General features: G+C 41.3%; 3 protein-coding genes across 3 annotated transcripts; all 3 read left to right on the top strand.

The window, feature by feature from the left end:
- Window positions 1-372: 372 nt before the first annotated feature.
- LOC118404315 (hydroxyacid oxidase 1-like) lies at window positions 373-6,344 on the top strand. The gene is made up of 8 exons (XM_035803382.1): window positions 373-518; window positions 1,356-1,507; window positions 2,235-2,499; window positions 2,889-3,130; window positions 3,453-3,544; window positions 3,890-4,048; window positions 4,432-4,501; window positions 5,915-6,344. The coding sequence occupies exons 1-8, from the start codon at window positions 373-375 to the stop codon at window positions 6,013-6,015; spliced, it is 1,227 nt and encodes a 408-aa protein (XP_035659275.1). The 3' UTR covers window positions 6,016-6,344.
- A 503-nt stretch (window positions 6,345-6,847) lies between these two features.
- Window positions 6,848-14,177, top strand: LOC118404731 (methyltransferase-like protein 27). The gene is made up of 5 exons (XM_035804006.1): window positions 6,848-7,070; window positions 11,786-11,911; window positions 12,424-12,559; window positions 12,950-13,042; window positions 13,501-14,177. Exons 1-5 carry the CDS (start codon window positions 6,951-6,953, stop codon window positions 13,680-13,682), a joined length of 657 nt encoding a protein of 218 aa, XP_035659899.1. The 5' UTR covers window positions 6,848-6,950; the 3' UTR covers window positions 13,683-14,177.
- Window positions 14,178-15,205: 1,028 nt separating this feature from the next.
- Window positions 15,206-19,063, top strand: LOC118404661 (methyltransferase-like protein 27). Its single transcript, XM_035803902.1, has 5 exons — window positions 15,206-15,367; window positions 16,668-16,796; window positions 17,577-17,712; window positions 18,180-18,272; window positions 18,827-19,063. Exons 1-5 carry the CDS (start codon window positions 15,257-15,259, stop codon window positions 19,006-19,008), a joined length of 651 nt encoding a protein of 216 aa, XP_035659795.1. The 5' UTR covers window positions 15,206-15,256; the 3' UTR covers window positions 19,009-19,063.
- Window positions 19,064-20,407: the final 1,344 nt, after the last annotated feature.

Here is a 20,407-nt window from a genome sequence, read left to right as displayed (position 1 = left end):
CGTGACCGTGGTCAAGGTCGGCTGCCGTGTCTGATGCCGCCGTGTATGTAAGCCAGAGTTGTGCAAGAGTTCTCTTGAACTCAAGTTTTGTGATCTCGCCCTACGCTGGTTGATCATCTCCATTTCTAATCGATAAACGTCAGAAGACTTAAAAAATATTAAACTTCAAATGTCATCAAAGTCACGCAGCCAAACCGTGGTACATTTGTATCTAATCCTTTTGTGATGCCGTGGCGCAAGAGTTCTTACTAAAAATTTCGGTAATTTCGCTCTACGGTGGGTAACCCTGTCAACTTCTAATCCGGATAAACTGCAGAGGATTTACAGAAGGTTAAACTCCAACTGGAACCGAAGTTACGCCCCCAAACCAAGATGGCAGCAGACAGTCCTGAGCTGAGGAGGGTGGAAGACTTCAGAAAGGCGGCGGAGAGAACCCTGCCTGGCCCCGCCTGGTGGTACTACAGTCTCGGGGACGGCGATAACCAGACTCTCAGGGACAACTGCGAGAGCTTCAAAAGGTGACCGACCTATATCAATATACACGAATGGTTTCGTTTTCACTAATACCTGCACATGTAAAACAGAATTGTGCACACCTAACAAAGGAAGACTTTTAAATATCTAACATCAACAGCTAACAACGACGTAATGAAGATCTGCAATAATAAGTTCGCGATCGTCTACACATATTTCAAGAAGAGAGAAGAACTATGTATAACATAGATACAAGTAAGGCATAGCATAATTTTCCTGTCATTCTCTTTGTATAAAACTTACTGCAAATATTAGGTTTTTATCGTCATGAATTAGCTAGTGTCTACTGTACATGACTTTTTTTTCGTTTTCATTACAAGTTTGTTTTTTCTTTTGCTATGCAGTTTTCATTTGGAATCTCATTCCTAGCCACTGTGAAAACAGTTAACAATGAATTTTTTTCTTAAGTGTTTATCATAAAATAAATACGGGTAGAACTATGGTCTGTAAATAAATCAAGAAAGCTGGAGTCGAGCTCGTAACTTTTCTGTAGGTACCGTGTGTTACCGCGGGTGTTACGCGACGTGCCCACCAAAGACACCACAGTGACAGTGTTAGGCATTACGCTAACAGTACCCTCTGTCTGTCTGTCTGTCTGTACGTAGGTACCGTGTGTTACCGCGGGTGTTACGTGACGTGTCCACAATATAGACACCACAGTGTTAGACAGTGTGCTAACAGTACTCTCTGTCTGTCCGTCTGTCTGTCCGTAGGTACCGTGTGTTACCGCGGGTGTTACGTGACGTGTCCACAATAGACACGACAGTGACAGTGTTAGGCATCACGCTAACAGTAAACTCGGTGTGTCTGTCTGTCCGTAGGTACCGTGTGTTACCGCGGGTGTTACGTGACGTGTCCACAATAGACACCACAGTCTCAGTGTTAGGCAGTATGCTGGACTTCCCCGTCGCCATTTCCCCAACAGCTCACCACAAGATGGCGCATCCAGACGGGGAGAAGGCCACGGCTAGAGGTAAGGACCCTCTCACAACTCGACCCTCACACAGCCCTTTGCGTAGTAAGATTAGTCTCAAAGCAAACGTGTCAGTTGGATGACAAAAGAGAGGAATTTGGTCAAATAAGGACAAATAAATTGCCATGGGATGTCAGTTAGCCTTTTACAGTCTATCCAGCAGTTCACTCCTAGGCCAGTTAACATCTATTAGACTTTTATTCCTAAGTCCCCTCTTACTATTTAGTCAGGCGAGAGTCTGTTATAGACTATAGAAAGATCTGTTTCTGACAAAATAATATGCCCTTGCGAATTCAACGGCCGAAGGGAGGGCTGGTACCAAGATAGCCAATTTCAATGCGAAATGCACCAATAGTTGAGAAAACTTGGTGCATGCTTTCGAACAAAAACAGAATTTTTAACGAATCTATTATTCGAGTATATAGACAGTGGCGCAGTCGTTGCACAAGAACAAAACTGCATTCAACATCCATTTAAAAGTCAGAAAACGTGATAGTTGGATAATTACTCCTTTTGGCATATTTTGCTTGGTTATCTTCATTATAGTCTACTCTGCTAGTAGAAAAATGAGGAAGAGGGGTACTATCTCATTGATTTACTAAAATACAGTTTTAAGGCAGATTTATTTATTCTCTTATCAGCAAATTAATGAGACAGGGGGCTATCTAATTAGTTAAGGCAAAGTATTATCCTAATCAAGTAACCCAACAAATTCTCTTTCTTATAGCCGCAGCCGCAGCCAACACTGGGATGGTTCTCGGCCTATTTGCAAACCACTCTTTGGAGGAAGTCGCCGAAGCCGCGCCTCAAGGAACTCGCTGGTTCAACTTCGTGTTATTCAAGGACCCGGAAAGGAACCGGCAGCTGTTAGAAAGAGCAGCGAGGGCAGGCTACAAGGCAATCTTCCTCACAGTGGACCAACCCAGATTCGAGTACCTCAACCAACCAAAACTGACCCACAAGGAAAAGGCCAAATCGCAGCTATTCCACGGGTAAAGCCTCAAATGTTAAATTCTACCAGTCATCATAAGATATAAACCAAGAAATAGACACTAAAGAAGACACTAAAAGGAATGTTAAAGATAAAAGGGACCTTAAGATTGCTAAGTTAGATTTACTGTGCTGATTTTCAGATTGTATGCATTGCACTGTTTTGTCTCGAAGGCTGTACGGCATTTGTCAATATAAAATGTAATCACATAAAAACACACACTTTTTAAAAGTGATAAAGAAAAATGTATTTTATAATGAACCTTTGCTTTTGTACATGACAACCTTATTTGAGGGAAATGGTTATATGAGGTTTGAGAATGGACCTACTTTAAAAAGCATTATTTAGTCCTGCATGAATATGACTTATGACTTCTCCGTCCCTTTGTAGCACAGGGGATTGTGCTACATTGGATGCGTTGCATGTTGTCAGCGGTACAGTTATCGACATTGACATCCAAATTCTATATTTCAGCACCCCGAACATAATGTTTCCAGGCACGCCACCTTACGGAACTGTGGAGTACCGTAGCCACCTGTACTCTGCGCTGAAGCAGCCTATGACGTGGGATGACGTGGATTGGGTGAAAAACAACACAAGTTTGCCGGTCGTACTAAAGGGGATTCTTACAGGTAAAAACAGCTTGAGTTTACCAGAATTTAATCATTTAATCTAGCACTAGACTGTTAACATTTTGCCAGGACGATTCATTGTCACGACTAATATGTGACGGGGGACGGTATAGGCTTTCTGTCACCTATTACTCATTGCCCAGGTCAGGTTTCCACTAGATCACGTGTCAGATGAGAGAATGTGTTACCTTTTTTACGAAGATTACAGGAGTAATAGTCGAAACTTGGTTATAACGTCTTTTCTCAACAAGATTTTTCTTTTATTCTCCAGGAGAATCCTAAGTTAAAGTACTTATATAATTACCTCCTTTTTTGTTTTTAGCGGAAGATGCGAAGGAAGCCGTTCGGCACGGAGCTGACGCCATCTTGGTGTCTAACCACGGCGGGAGGCAGTTGGACGGAGTCCCTGCCACTGTGAGTTTTTGGCCACTCCTAGGCCTCAAGAGCGGAGCCTAGTTGGGACAAGGTGTACTAGTGTTTAAAGTGACTGAAAGATTAAAAAAGAAAAAAACGTGAAAAAAAGAGAAAGTCCGACATAAACGCCCCAAAAGACGTAAGGTACAGCCGGGGTCTAATCACTGCTTGGAGAATAGGTATGTCGACTCCAAAGTAACATACTTATTTGGGTATCAAGAGCGAAACCTAGTTATGTAGCATTAGGCTTGCTAACTGTATTGTTTGTTTTTTTATCAAACCCGAAAACTTACAAACATACATAACTGCTCATTTCCAAGACTTTTCTTTTACATGTTTACATAGATCGACGTCCTCCCCGACATCGTGGGCGCGGTAGGCGGTGAGGCGGAGGTTTACCTGGACGGAGGGGTCCGGACTGGGACGGACGTGCTGAAGGCCTTGGCGCTGGGGGCCAGATGTGTGTTCATCGGCAGGCCCGCTATTTGGGGACTCGCTTGTAACGTACGTATGTTAAATGTACTAAATTTAGTATATGATCACATGCCAAATTGAACTTCGAACAATTCTTGAACACCAAACTGTTTTTATCTCTTCGTGCACAGTACTATGTTCTCGTATTTCTGACAGAGATAGAGGGAGAGTTTGTGTGTGTGTGTGTGTGCGCGCGCGCGCGTGCGTGCGTGCGCGTGTTTGTGTAAATATATGCCTGAGTGTGTGTGTGTGTATTGGTGTATTCGTCTGTGTACGTGTGTGTCACTGTGTGCTCGTGGCTTTTGATTGATTTTCAAATGTTTTCCGTCATTGTTCTACCCTCGAGCTCACTCGTTGTCTTATGTTTTCTGACATAATGAAAAGAAACCTTCCCACTTTGTCCCCATCTCTAGGGTGAGAACGGGCTTTTACAGCTTCTGAACGTCTTGAAAGAGGAGTTGGTTTATACCATGGCCAGAACAGGTGTGTAACGAGCCTTGAATAAGATGGGTTCACACGTGCGTATATATCCAAGTCCGTTTGAGGTGCGTATGACGCTCTTAGTCTCTGCCAGGCTCCACAGGTTTGGTTTGGTTTGGTTTGGTTTGGTTTGGTTTGGTTTGGTTTATTTAGGGAAAAATAGTACAAATTGGACAAATATAGATACATAACATGCCAGATGAGTAAGCTGACCGAGAAGTATGGCTAGCGACCCAGCTAACTCGTCTGACATGTTACCTGTTTACGTTTGTCCAATTTCTATCATTTTTACCAACAGATCTGTGGGGCCTGGTGGAGGCAAATACTCCTTTGCGCGCCTCATACGGACTTAGATATATACGCAGGTGTAAACCCACCTTTAGATGGGATCACACGTGCGTATATATCCAAGTCCGTATGAGTTCCGTATGAGCTCTTAGCCTCCATATGGAGTTTGTAAAGGCTCCACGGGTCGCTGGATTTAGTAGAATCTGGACAAATCTAGTCAGATAACATGTCAGCGGAGTTACCTAGCCGAGGAGTGTGGTTTGTGACCCAGCTACCTCGTTTGGCATGTTATCTGTCTAGATTTGTCCGGTTTCTACTATTTTCCAGGGACCTGTGGAGCCTGGTAGAGGCTACGAATTCCATACGGACTTCAATGTATACGCACGTGTGAACCCGGCTTAAAGGGGCATTCCACTCCACACGGGAGTGTTATTTTCCAATAGATATCAATTTTAGGAAGTGATAACTGCATACTACTTCACATTATACGATAAAGTACCCAGTTGCTCCACATGCCTCAAAAGCATTCAGTCTTCTACTTAACTCCCCAAGTACCCTCTAATTGAATTAATCCTATGGCTGAATACAATGCAAAACTTTTAGGTAAGGTTACAAAATTAATTTCAGGTTCGCTAAGAAAACTCGTCTTGTTCTTGTATTCTTTGCTATCTTATAAGCAATTTGCCTTCTTGGTGTGCTTAGCGTACCTCATTTATTCCGAAAATATGTACGATAAACAGAGTGTCTATGCGTATAGGGAATGTATGGGTAGGGTCTGCATGGGTTTAGTGAGTGTCATTATTGTTTTATAAAACATACATCACGTAATTCATCCCAAGGTGATTTCCACAAATTTAAGCTGATTATGTATTCATTGACACATTATCTATTGGAAAACAAGACTCCCTTTTGGAGTGGAATGCCCCTTTAAGGGTGTCAAACCTGCTCTCCCACAAGAAGCCCTCATTGTAACTGACGAAAGGAAGCCAATGCTACCTGAAGATCGTTTTCAAAATCGTATCCAGCTTCTTGAATAGATATAGAAGCTAACTGATTTATGTTATTACCTGGATGTCTAAACCTTCATCGATGTGTGACGATTGTTTCTCTTGTTTATCTTCCATGCAGGATGTGCTGAGATCGGTGACATCAACTCGACTCTGGTGTTACACGAATCATACTACAGTTCGCGACGTGGAAACATTTCGACCGTGAACAACCACTACTGACTATTCTCATGATCTTTCACTTTTATCAGCTTTATTATGAATCTTATTAGAGATATATGCAATGAATGTACCATTTCTCATGGAGTCGTAATCGTAATACATTAGATTTATCAGGTATTTATTGTATTACGATACAATATAGTCACGATTTACAACATGATTATACATTAATAATAAATAAGGGTACAGCTAACCAAGGCTAAATAAGATAAAATATGTATAGATTATTACTTGTTTACCTCATATATTTTCATCACATATTGAGCTTTGTATTCCCTTAGAATATTCATACTTAAAAGCATGTGTTTTTAATAAAGCGTAACACGAAACGTCTGTGCCTGTTATCATAGCTATGAGAGAAACTCTCTTGACCCACTTAAATGTTTTCGCAATCTAGATGTGTACATGACAAGTTAATGATTTTCTCAGACGCAAATTAAAAAAATTAAAGATCAGAAAAAGGGGAACCTCCGTTCGTTCTCGCAAAAAAAGTGAAAGATTATCACTGTATGGCACCCCAATAGGGGTATACATGTTTTAGTATTAACCTTTGTTACAAAGCTAGATTTGTCAGACTAGGTTTGGGTGTTGGACTTCAACATTTTTACGACGTTTCGGATAAACCCGAATACCCCCTGCTTTAATGGAACAGTCCAGCCAGCGAGATGGCTGGACGACTTCATTTCAGGGGTGGGGGTGGCCTGCCTAACATCAAAAGGCATTACCGGGAAAAGCACGCAATAAACTATTTTTCCGTGCCCCTCTAACGTACAACTTCACTACTATGTTCAAACGTTAACGTTTTTTCCGCCTTAAAATCGAAACTAGTGGTGAACGCAGCGAAGGCTCTTACGTGCAACTGAAGTATTTGTACAGTCCCCGCCCTGTTTACGATCCGAGACGACCTTGGACAAACCGTAGACATACAGCCTAAGATGTCAGCTTCGAAGGACTCTGCGGTCTCCAAGGAGAAAGTTCTTGGAGTGACCCGACCGGGAATCAAGAATGATGAGGTTCTAGACTTCTACAAGAAATGGTCCAAGGAGTATGACAAGGTCGGTTCAGTCTTTACTGTAGTACGTCCTTATAATAAGCCCTTTTCCGTGTGCAGTACCGTAGGGGCGTTGACGTGTAGCAACCCTTGACCCATAGAATCTGATGATGTGATCATAAGAGGTCACGCCACGTTTTGTTTCACACTTCAAAAATATAGGGGTCAACCATTCCTAAACTACTAATAATCTGCAGTCGATTGTTGTTGTTTTTTGCTGGAACAAAATCTCTATTTTGAAACGGGAGGTACCTAAATCATTGTACAACTGAATTAACTAAACAGTGACTGTATAAAGTGCATCCGTCTCATTACGTCTCATAATCACATGGGTACCTACTGGCAAAATACACCAGTAACGTATATCAAAGACGCTGCCCATGTGCCCATACAAATTATGCATAACCATTAAAATTAACCCTTTACTTTATACAAGCATTCAGAGAAACACAGAGTAAAACAACAAAGTCCAGGTTGTCCCTTATTTTCAAAAACACTTTGTTGGTTGGACTGAAAGCTGTGAAAAAGTTGTTCAACTGGTTTGTCAAGGGCAAAGTTCAAATGGCGCATAACCCAGATACCTCTCATGTTAAATCATACGGCACATGAAACGACTACGTACTTGGGAGAGTGAATATAACAGTCACATGTTCTGTGTCTTATAATTAACTAGAATAACTATAGCCTGGAGTCAAGCCTTGTTAGCTTTGTTCCGCTCCCGAAGATCATTACTCTAGTATCGACCTTTGGGAGCGGAACAAAGCGAACAAGGCTGGACTCCAAGCTATAGTTTGGTGCCTTTTATATCACACTTATCATACTTCGGTGGGATTATTCATCGGCTGATCATTAAGTCATTACGGGTCATCCGGGTCAACAGCGATGGGCGGATAAGGAACACGCTTGCTCAGAATTCTAAATTACGCCAAACAAAGTCAGGGCTGGAAATACCACCTGCACATGCAAGTTAGTGCAGGTAAAATTGGAGCTGTGCAGGTATTTCTAGTGTCTGCCTGCACCTAACCTGCGCTGGTCCATGAACTAGGTTTTATACATGAATATCCTATGGTGTAGGTGCATGTGGATTGTTACCTTTGCCAGAATGGCTAAGGTTATGTTTTCGGTTTGGTGGTGTGGTTCTCCCCGTTTGTGAGCAGCATAACTCGAGAGGACTTCGATGGATGCAGCTGATATTTGGTGGGTGGGTAGGGGTGTGGAAGACGAAGGTCGAGTTCGATAATGGGCCTCCTAGCGGCTTGCTAAGGTACTGCAGCAGGACCTGCATGCTTGATATCTCGCGTTCCGGACATGCTGCGGTCGTGATTTTTGAGCGTTAGGGAGCCCTTAAAGCAGGGAGTGATTGCTGCGAGTTTGGGCCCCCTAGCGGCTTTCATGGAAGTGCAGGCGCCGGTTTAATTGCAAACTTTTGTCTGCGGACAGCATAACTCAAGAAGACTTCGACGGATGCAGCTGGTATTTGGTGGGTGGGTAGGGGTCTGGGAAACGAAGGGGGAGTTCGATAATGGGCCCCCTAGCGGCTTCCCTTGGTACTGCAGCGCAACTTCCGGGTGTGTTTTTCCATCTTCTGAACATGGTATGGCCACGAGTTTTGGGTGTTAGATAGCTGTTGTGCTCAGGAGTTAGTGACATAAGTTTGGGCCCCCTAGCGGCTAGTGTAGGGATAGCAGGGGCATTCTTGTCGAAAACCTCTGAAGCAGTACAACCCCACTCCACCTTAGCAGCTGTCAGCACAGTTGAGGGGTTCCTGGTCCATGAATTGGACTGGCCTATGATCAGTCAGTACTGTGAGCAACCTGATATTTCAGAGGTGTAAAGGTCAGACCTTGCAAATGTGTTAGTTGACCCTTAGGCCATATGATCAACTTGGCAAGCCAAAATGATGGGCTTATGTACATAACAGCGGTCTTAGTCTGTATTCTTCTCCTTCCTTTGAGTTTGAGAGGTAGGTACACTGTCATCTCTCTTTTCACTACATGGTCTCAATTTGAGCTGTCCTTGCAGTAGTCTTTTAAAGGCCATTTTCAGTCTCAAAGCCTTCATGCATTCAAGTCTGTCTCCAAAGAGTAAGAACTTTGAAGCTTGAACTATGTAGAACATGTATCTTACCTTTTATATCATATGGTTGTGAGATTTGGGGCAGAGCTAATTCAGAAGACAATTGCCCAGCAGAAATTACACGGAGGTGATTTTGTGGAAAATCTTTTGGGTGTACATAGAGATACAAGGAACATGAGGAAGTAGAGCAGAGCTTGGGACATTGTTCCCAATTGACTTACATATATTTAATGTACAGTCAAGTTGTGGCTACGCTTCAAACATTCGGACTTTTCAACACATCCCCTATTGTGAGTAGGCGCGTTATCACTCTGTCATCAAATTGAATATGAACTGATGAACAGCTGTAAGGAATTCAGGTTACAAGGCGTAAGGGAAATTTGAAACGATATCGGTTACTTTTTTCTATGGATGTCTGAATTCACAGTTAGACAATAAGTACATAATGTACATTGTTAAAAATGTGGTTGAAAGATATATATATCCAGATATGTTTTCATTGACTGTCTACAAAAAAGTAAAGAAGGGATTCTCCAGGGAATATTATATAAAATTTTCTAGATAAATATGTGGTATGGTGGGCTTTGTGCAAACTTAGAAGTAGTGCCTACCCCCTTGCAATTGTGACAGGGTGGTGGAAATGGTACTTGTTTCTCGATGCTTTAAGCTTGAGGGTGACTTCTGAACAGTTTCATACAACTAAAATGCACATTTGTGGAGTTGTGGTTTTGGAGCTGAGGGGTTGCCGCACAAACCTGGACAATAGACTAAAACCACTGCGACAATTTTACCTTTGCCAGAATGGCTAAGGTTAGGTTTTGGATGTGTTTGTGTGTCTGTGTGTGTGTTAACAGCATAACTCGAGAAGCCTGGGATGGATCCTGATGATATTTGGTAGGTGGGTAGGGATCGGGAAACGAAGGTCAAGTTTGATAATGGACCCCCTAGCGGCTTGCTAAGGTACTGCAGCAGAAACTCAACTTTGGACGAAATAACTCTACAACATGTTGACGGATCGTCATGATTTTTGGTATGTAGATAGAATGAGTGATGACTTACATAATGAGATACGAATTATGCACATCAACAGCTCATTTGCATAATTAATTAGGAAAATTTATAAATCCACAGCATTCCATGATAGGACTTTCAAACTTGTCACATATGTAGCTGGGAAGGAGAGAAATATCTATAGATATCAATTATGCAAATGATGACCTCATTTGCATTATTAATGAGAAAATATGAACATGTTGACGGATCATCATGTTTTTTGGTATTTAGGTAGCGTAAGTGAAGACCTAAATAATGAGATACCAATTATGCAAATCAACAGCTAATTTGCCTAATCAATTAGGAAAAGTACAAAAACCCACTGCATTTCATTATCGTACTTTCTTCAAAGTTGTCACATATGTAACTGAGAAAGAGGGAAGAGAGTAAGGGGTGTATTTTATTTAAGACTGAAAGAGAATAAGTCGAGAATGGATCAAAGGATCATCATGATTTTTGGTATGCTGATAGCTTAAGTAATGCTTGATACAATTTGATATCGATTAATGGTACCTTGGGATCTAATTTGCATCATCAATGTTGAAATTTTATAAACCAACTCCAAGCATATAATTATAAAGAAAATGAAATGAGTAACGCATTTGTCTACAGACATCATTCTACATAACAAACCTTGTTATTTGGCAAAGGTATGTGTTTGTGGAACTCTAGTTATTAGCTGCATTGACTGTTAACAATAATATGATGGTTCCTAAACAATTTCAGTATGGTCCATACTACATAATTCATAGTGGTGCAGGTAAAGTTTGTCTGGTGCAGATAATTTTCAATGCCACCTGCACCAGTGCAGGGATGCAGAAAAAAAGTATTTCGAGCCCTGAAAGTTGATGGTGGTCCCCTCACACGAAGAAGAAGGTCGTTCTAGGAAAGTACGAATATTTGAACACAGAAAGATTCTTATTCACACAACAAAAGTACAGCGACTTTCGTAAGGTCTACTACAACTATATATCTAAACATATACGAGGGGTGCGGGCCAACATGCTCTGCTAAAAGCCAGATACACACTTCTTTCTGCTTGAAATAGTAAGAGAATCATTATCAAACATTTTGACAATGTCTTTTGGTGATGACAAAGAATTTACGGCATGGGGAACTCGACCAACATGTCTGATCACAGTTCACCCTTGTTTTTCTCGCCACTGACCTACTGACGTTGCCTGGAAAGTAATGGATGCAATGATTTGAAATTTTAAGGGTATTGATAAAAGGCTTTATATGAATGAATGAATGAATTTATTGCTCAACAATCGTACAGGGTACAATGAATGGCAACCAATAACAATTAATAGCTATACAGATAATGGTACTAAGAGGCTACATACAAAGCAACAACAAAACATTATCGATAACAGTTTAGTTATGTATGATTAATCTGGTCTCGTATTTGGAATACATTATAAAGAAACTGGCCTACGTAGACGGATATATTAGTTGAACATGAGAGCATTACATGGAAAACATCGCTTTCTGCATCTAACAAGTTGTGCCTCGAAATTTGAGTTGTGCTTATTATTTTTTAGTTAGGCCCAAAACTTATTGATCTCCCCTCGTATCTCGTTCTTAAAGGATTTAGACGAAGAGGAATACGGCGGGCCGCGAAAGGTGGCCCAGACTCTGGCGGCGTCGCTGGGAGACAGGAGGGACGTGCGGGTTCTGGATGTGGCGGCGGGGACCGGGCTTTGTGGTCTGGAGGTAAATAATCTAATTTAGTCATTTTATTGATTTAGATAATCTGATAGCCTGTAAGTGTTTCTACACGTACATGTGTGTTACACGGGATTGGGGGGGGTGCTTTCTTGAATTGTCTCTTTAATCTCTTGATAACCGGTGATTACACGATTACACAAACATTGAAAAAAATGTAGCGCATGAAACGAAGTGGTGATAATTTTCGATGCAACAATGGAAACCCCTTTTCATTACAGATGCCATTAAACGTGTCTTCTTTTTTTATTTACAATTCAGTTTCTATTCTATGCCATTGCAGCTCTTTCTTGTGGCTTACAAGGTCATTGTTGTCCGTAGACCTCTATTGGGGACAGATATGTCTGAAAAAAAAGAATACAACTGGTCCGGACAGCTTGCCCGTAACGTTGATGACGTCCTTTCTTATCCCAAATAGGGGCTGTACAGCTATTAAGTGCAACCATCTACTTGATCCACCTAACCGCTTTTAACACATGTTTAAACGTAATATTCCCCAGCTGTCTAAGCTCGGTTTCACCAACGTGGACGCCTTAGACGCCAGCCAGGAGATGTTAGACGTCGCCAAGACCAAGAATGTCTACAAGAACTTCATCAAGGAATTCCTGGGGCCGAACCGTCTCAATATCGATGACGGTAAGGAGCGTTTTATATTGCAAATCAAAGTCACGTTTGGTACAACTTCCCTCGTCAGTGTCAGTAGTTAGGCAGTCCCATAGCCTTACAAAGGCCGTAGGAGCAGTGGGTTGTTATCTACTGTGAATAGGGCACGGTTTATTTGGGAAGATATGCTTGCAGTGCCGAGGAAACGTAGCTAAAAGTCCTGGGAGAGACATGCGTCCAGGTTGTGTTGAAACCTTTTATCATATCGCAATTACCTTTGTGTTTAAATGTATTATTATTCAAACATTATAAGTCATTTGGGAGACAACATTGCTGACGATGAAACTTACATCTTGAAAAAGGGACAAACACGTGTGTGAATGTTGATTTGATTTGTTTGTTTGTTTGTTTGTTTGTTTATAGATACATATGACGGCATGACCGCCTGTGGCCTGTTCTGCGATGGTCACGTGGGGCCAGACTGTTTGGAACAGCTGATTAGGATTGTTAAACCCGGTGGGTAATAACTAATACCATGAATCAGCTTTTTTCTTTCTTTTTTTCCTTCTTTCTTTCTTTCTTTCTTTTTTCTTTTTCTTTCTTTCTTTCTCTCCTCCGTTCCTTCCCTTTCTTCTTTCTTCCTTTCTTACCATTTCTTTATTTTCGTTTTTGCTTCCGTTCTTTTGCTTTCTTTCTTATTTTCCACCCAACTGTTTTGTAATGTAAAGAGTTACCGTATCACCTTGTGGACTTCCAGTTCAGTCATTACCTTCTAGGAAAGAGCAATCTGATATCGAAAGGTACTACGGCTTCATGTAATTCTGTGATAAACAACAACAGTGTTTGGATGAAGTTAAAACTTCTTACATTTGTTGCAGATCCCTTTTCCACAGTCAAAACTGCAAACACAATTGCATTTATTTTACCTTGATAGTTAACTAAATCATGTTTATGTCTTTTTTTTAACTATACAGGTGGCTTCATCTGTATCGGCCTAAGAGAAGTTCTCCTGCACACTTCGGATGCCTGCAAAGACCTAGAACCCCGCATGGCGGCGCTTCAGAGCGAGGGCCAATGGCAGCAGGTGCATCGGGAGGTGTTTCCCGGTTACTGCGTCGGATTCGACGGAGTCGTGTACGTTTATAAAGTGTTATAGACCATCTCACTTACACAAAGAGATAATGTTAGTTCACCTTTATCCGTAGGGTAACCTATATCCGTTGTGTATAAAAATAGGGTATTTGGAGATCGTTAAGTCGGCGGAAGGTAGTTTCACATTGCAATATCTTGAAAATGTTGACATTTTAAACCCACGTCGTTGACCTGAAATCTCTTAATACCCAGCTTTTTAAAACAACGAATTTGCTAGTAGGTTACCTCACGGATTAAGGTGAACTAGCGTTATAATGCCCAAGAAAGCTTGTCGTCTCTGTGTGTCTGTTACATCGGGAAGTATTTCTCAGTTACTGCGTCGTCGGATTCGATGGAGTCATGTACGTTTATAAAGTGTCATAAACTGTCTCACTTACACAGAAGGAAATATTGCCCAAAAAAGACGTGTTGTCTCTGTCTGTCTGTCTGTTCTTTTAGCACCAGTTTTGACAAATTAATAAAAAAAGTGGCAACATTTAAGACAATACGTATTTCAGTATTTATGTCTATCTAATTTTTTTGCGTATTTTTCAATGTGTTAGATATCAGTACGTATTTGATAAAGATATTCGTATTTGTTTTACAAACTAAGTCTTCACTTATTTATGAGGTAACACAAACTAAGTACGTAGAAATCTATTCGCAGCTTAATTTAATAACCCAGATGTATTTGGATTTTGGCATGTCATGTCCTTTTACCTTCCGCCAATAAGATTTTGTTTTCGGTGGCGTTTGTATGCATGTTTATATTTTTCGTCGTAAGGCAAATCCCGTAAAGACTATGAAAAATATCTCGTCGTTATTATATCCTTGACCCCAAATCCCATATTATACAGGGCTCGAAATACTTTTCCTGCATACCTGCACCAGTGCAGGTAACATTGACAATTACCTGCACCAGACAAAATTTACCTGCACCACTTTGAACTTAAGAATTATTAATCATACTAAAATTGTTCAGGAACCATGCATCGCTAGTTTTTCTTTCATACTTTACCAATGCAGCTAATAATAATCCATACACACCTACATCATAGGACATTTATGTATAAAACCCAGTACATGGACCAGTGCAGGTTAGGTGCAGGTAGACATCAGAAATACCTGCACAACTCCAATTTTACATGCACTAACTTGCATAATTATGCAGGTGGTATTTCGAGCCTTGCATAACTATTACATGTCGCATGGTACAATCAGACTGGTGACCTTGCATCGAACTGTCTCAATGACAAAAAGGCCGACAGGGACATGGGGGGGGGGGGTGGTTGATGAAAAACAGACCAGCAATCTTTGACAGATAACAGAGTCCCTCTTCGGGCACTTCTCTTGAGAATATTACTAAAAATGTTCTGTGAGAACTATTCCATAACTCAAATCTTCCCTGGCTATAGGCAGGAATGCAAAGGGTACGCGAAGAGAAAACCAGGACGGTTTGACGCCTTTGTCGTCAGTGCCAGTCACGTTATCTCTCAATGTGGACAGTGCTGTAACAGTTGATCCATTGTGTACTTTGGCGCAAGACGTTGAAAAGGGGACATCGTCAGGTGAGGTCTGATCATACTTACCTAGGACAAGATGGCGGATGAGTCGAGGGTTAAGGAAAGGGTTCTTAACGTGACCCGGCCAGGAATTAAGCCGAAAGAAGTGATTGACTTCTACAAGACATGGGCCAAGGAATATGATCAGGTAAGGTATCATCAAAAGGCTAAAAGGGTTAAAAGTTATCTGTTTCTTCTTCTTTTTTGTTCTGGTCATTTTGTGCACAAGACAGGTGGTTGCCATCGCTCCCTGATCACTCTATACGTCCACTAAGTACATTTATCACCACCCCACTTCTGGGTTTTGTTCTTTTATAGTCAATGGATTCTGATTTATACCATTCCCTAACCGTTAACCAGTTTTCATAGAACAATCATAATGCTGTGTTCACTAATATGCTCTTTTATCCTGATCTATATAAAGTAGAACGTTTTCTGGGTCTTCAAGTGCACGCTTATAGACAGTTGGTAAACAATGTATTGCTAGTGGCCGATTGTACTTTTTCAACCGGAGCTCTTACAGTGACGGTTGCTTGTTTCTGAACGATGCGAATTTCCAGACAATCGAGAGATAGTATCTCGGTCACATGCCTCGTACGATTGGGTTACGATAGCAAATTCTTAGTGGGACCACCGTATATATGCGTCGTACAAAACTTACATAACTGTTTTTGACAGAACTAGAGCGGGTTGTCAAGAGATACTTGAAGATGGTCGTTATTTTTTTAGGAAACTTTAGTCTACCTCGACTAAAACATCGTATGAAATGTGGCAGTGCCCAAAGCAAACCAGTGATCAAGCTACTAGCTGATTTATAATCCGTATCGTCACATGTTCAGTGCAAATATCATTTAGATAAGCAAATATCATTCAGAAGGTGCAAACTAGGCTAGTGGGACAAAATGCAAATTAGATGGATGCAAACATCAATTTATGACCATTTAGGTCGTGCAAACCTAGTGTGTACCAGACTCCCGCCAGGCCGAATAGTAATAGGGGACTTGGGCCAAGTAAAGAGTAAAAGCCTAGTAGGGGTAAGTTGGACAAGTGTTGGCTCCTATGGCCGGCTAACTCCCCTAGCGTACTATTGACTCTATTTGTCCAATTTCTACTATTAGACCACCGATCCTGGTATACGTAGAGGCTAGTGCAAGCCGGTTGAAATTGTAAAAGCAATAGATTTTTCGCATTGTATATGAACTCAAGTAGTCATTAAGTTATATTTTATCACGTGTGAATTTCATGTACATTGTATAGTTTTTGTATGTTCCTATGTGTCAGGTTTGTGTGCTGCTATGTTTGATAAGGACCACAGGAAGAGTAGCTACGTACACAATGTATTTGTATATTGTTAAGCTAATTGTGTATCTTAATAAAGTCAAGTCAAGTCAAGTTAAAGGAGGATGTAGATTGCCTAAATTATAAAAACGAAATATCGTTTTAATTAGGATCATTTCGGAGGCGCCAACTACACCGGACCTTGGAAGGTTGCCGAAGCTGTGGCCGCGTCGCTAGGCAACGAGAGGAACGCCCGCGTTCTGGACGTGGCGGCGGGGACAGGGTTCCTAGGAGTCGAGGTTGGTCTTAGCCTGGTTACCATACCATCGAGGCGCTCGCTGTTATGCTCTACGGCGCTGTAGGGGTAGCCGGCCCGTGCAGTTAATTAGCGCAGGCTGGGGAAGTTTCTAATGGGTTAGGTTGGATTTCGTCACGTATATAAAGCTACAGGCTCTAGCGGCGAAATCTCAAAGGGCAGCTAATCAGACAGGCTGACAGAAGCAGGTCGGTGCCTTACCTTAGCACTGGGCCGGGTAAAGCCCCCTTTACAAATCAAGATTTTAGCTCGGCCGAGTTGTCATCGAGCTCTGAATTACGAGGAGGCATGACCCTGATGCCTACGAACAAATGGCAGAGTTTCTTCGTTGGCATCAGGGTCATACCTCCTCGTCATTTAGAGCTCGCTGACAACTCGGCCGAGCTAAATTCTTGATTTATAAAGGGGGCTTAAAGCACCCCAAAGCCGACCAGCGGAGAATGGTACAGAGGCTAAGTTGGTTGCACGGGACGGCAGTGTGTGTTACATGTAAATAATGCTAAGATAGGTAAATGCATAAACGATGTTATTGATTGATGTTAAACGTGTAGTTTATTGTATTATGATTAGTAGATGAGAAGTGTTAGTATGACAACGTTTCACAAATAATAGTTATAATTTATTGCATTTAATGGAAAAGGAGTGGTTGTTTTTCAACAGCGTCATTGAAGAAAACCAATAATGGAGGGGGCCTGTTTTCATTCCTTCTGTTTGGATCAGACAAACGCTTTTGCCTTTCATTTTTCTACTCTTTTTTTTTCAGTTATCCAAGCTCGGTTTCACCAATGTGGACGCCTTGGACGCCAGCCAGGAGATGTTAGACGTCGCCAAGACCAAGAACGTCTACAAGAACTTCATCAAAGACTTCCTGGGGCCAAACCGTCTTAACATTAAAGACGGTAAGGAAGGTTTCTCACTTGATTGCACAAAATTGGGCAGAGCAAGATTTCGCGCCAACGAATTTCTGCTTCTGTGGTCACGCATTTGCGTATGAAGCCCAAATAAGCAGGTTACTGGAAATCACAATGCTGTCACTTAGTTAAAAGATAAGTCAAAAAGAGATTTGCTGTGATAAAATGATGTTTTCCTTCGCATTTAGTTTTTGACGGGATTCGGCTTAGTCCAACAAGGTATACCCGTTTTGGAATTATTTACATGTCTTGTGAAGCTACATTTTATAAATCTTCATATATAGACTTTTAGGAAAAAATCGAGTGCATTGTTGTTGAACATAAAGGGAGGTCTTGCACACACAAAGAATAGGAGATTTGCTATAGATGAAATGAAATGAAATATTTTGTTTGAACGCTTAGTTTTGTCTAATTAATAGCGTTAGATTATTTATTTGTTATATGTTTGTTTGTAGACACCTATGACGTGGTGACTGGCAGCGGGCTGTTCTCTAACGGCCACGTGAAGTCGGACTGTCTGGACGAGCTCATCAGGGTGGTCAAACCGGGTCAGTGGTACATTTTCGCAAAAAGGGCTAATCACACACTGCAACTAGTCTTTTTTGAGCTTGCTGTATCGTTTATAACGACAGGTTATTATTTTTTGTTGCATATTTGTTTTAGAACAGACGAGGTCAGTGTAGCAAGTAAGTAAAGTATCCTATAGCTAACCAAGGAGGTTTTAATTATTACCTCCTTGAGCTAACAGTGCTACATGCAAAGAAAAGACAGAAGGGGATTGTTGACAACTGTGACTAGGATGAATTAATCCCAGTTTTAATCAAATAAGATAAATTGATACAAAAGAATTAAAACAATGGATACAATTTAGTTATAGATATTCCTATCATAGGTCTTCAAGATAAACATCTTCGATAAAAGGCATAGTTTTGAAAAGCGCTGAACAGATCGTGTTGTGTAAAATTAAGCAAGAATTCGGGACTTGTGGTGAACTTTAGCGCTATATTAATCAAAAGAACTGTGTATTGTGTATAGTAGTCTTGCATTTAGATTTTATCCGTTTTCTATATATACTTCACTTCCTTTTGTTTAAATCCCGCAGGTGGATTGGTCTGCCTTGCTCTGAGGGAGGTTCTTCTGCGATCTTCGGAGGACTGCAAAGCCCTAGAACCCCGCATGGCGGCGCTGCAGAGCGATGGCTGTTGGGAACAGATAAAACGCGACGTCTTCTCCGGTTACGTCATCGGTTTCGACGGCGTCGTGTACCTCTTTAAAGTTCTGTAACTCGATATGAGATAGCCGTCACGTTTGAGGAATAAAGAAACCAAGAGAACGCGTCTCTTTGCTTTGCGACGTGTTGAACAATAAGTAATGAATGAAGAATTGTACGTTTCTGCTGTTTCAATCTACGTACAGGCCAAGATGATAAAGTTCTAAGTAACGTTCATGTAGTTCTAAATAGTCTAAGTGAAATTTACTACTTGTAATACTAGTACTGATTGTAATTTCGTACTCTAATGTATGCTGTATCTACAGGTTTGACTTCTTCTCGCTACACTCATAAGATTTGCCTGATTGTTCTTTCGATTTGCTTAATAGAATTCAATTCTCATTGTCTTTATTACTATGCATCTCTAAAGCTATCTAAAACATGGGATACTGTAAGAAAGGAGTAGAAACAGAAAAAAAACTCCCGCTAGAAACACATCTTTGGGTAAATTGCGAAGTCCCCGTTGCGCAAGCGGTAATACCCCGGTCACATTATCTTCGGGGGTTTCGATGGAAGATCGGCCATATTTAAGATCGACAAAGGGTTGCGCGTTTTTTTCACCTGAAAACCGTCCCTGTCACATATAAGCCATACTTTGTACCTGGTACAATTGTTGCGCAATAAAGTTATTATTATAAGCGAGGCTCGGGCGTTTGCCGCAGAATCGTCGTCCGATCGATTTTCGCCAAATGTGACAGGGGTATAACGCAATCCCGCTGCTTGGTGATCTTCATCGAATTCCGTAGGTCCATGGGCAGGAGTTCGATTCTCGCATTGTCTTGGGTTGGTCGGTTCGGACATATAGTTGTTATTACGGATGGTGACGTAATGTCTGTGGCTCCTTGTAAATTACGGACAAAATGTACCACAAATCATACATTTACATACAATGACATTTCGTCCAGAAATTCTGAGGGAAAATTTGACCAAGAATGACTTGGTCGGCTACGTTAACATTATCATAAAATGACAACGGTCCGCACGTTAGCCAACGGGTAGCGTTTGCCGCTGAGTGAACTACGTTGTGCCGCTTGACAGCACGTTTTGGACAAAATCACAATATTTCACGCAACTTGCATACAAACAAGTGTAGTAACATTTCATCCGAAAATTCTGAGGGAAATCTTTCAGCAGAAAAAAAGTTGCACTTCTATGTAATATTATAAACACACATTCTGGAAAATGACCATGGTCAGTACAAGGCGCGGGGTACCAAAAGTTCAGCCAACACGTCGGGCGCTGGCCCGGTAAGTTAACACTTGTCAAAAAGTAGCCATATTTTTTCACTGTTCTTTGAATAAGATCTAGACAAAACCTCAAAAACCCCTCTGTCCAAAAATTCTGAGGGAAACATTTGGTAGAATTTAATTTTCTTTCAACCGTGACCAAAACATCGTCTGAAGAGTCTTGTGC

The sequence above is a fragment of the Branchiostoma floridae genome, chromosome 17, assembly GCF_000003815.2.
Source record: "Branchiostoma floridae strain S238N-H82 chromosome 17, Bfl_VNyyK, whole genome shotgun sequence".
Lineage (NCBI taxonomy): Eukaryota > Metazoa > Chordata > Leptocardii > Amphioxiformes > Branchiostomatidae > Branchiostoma > Branchiostoma floridae.
Note: the sequence above shows the minus strand (reverse complement) of the source record. Positions and strands in the feature narration are given on the sequence as shown.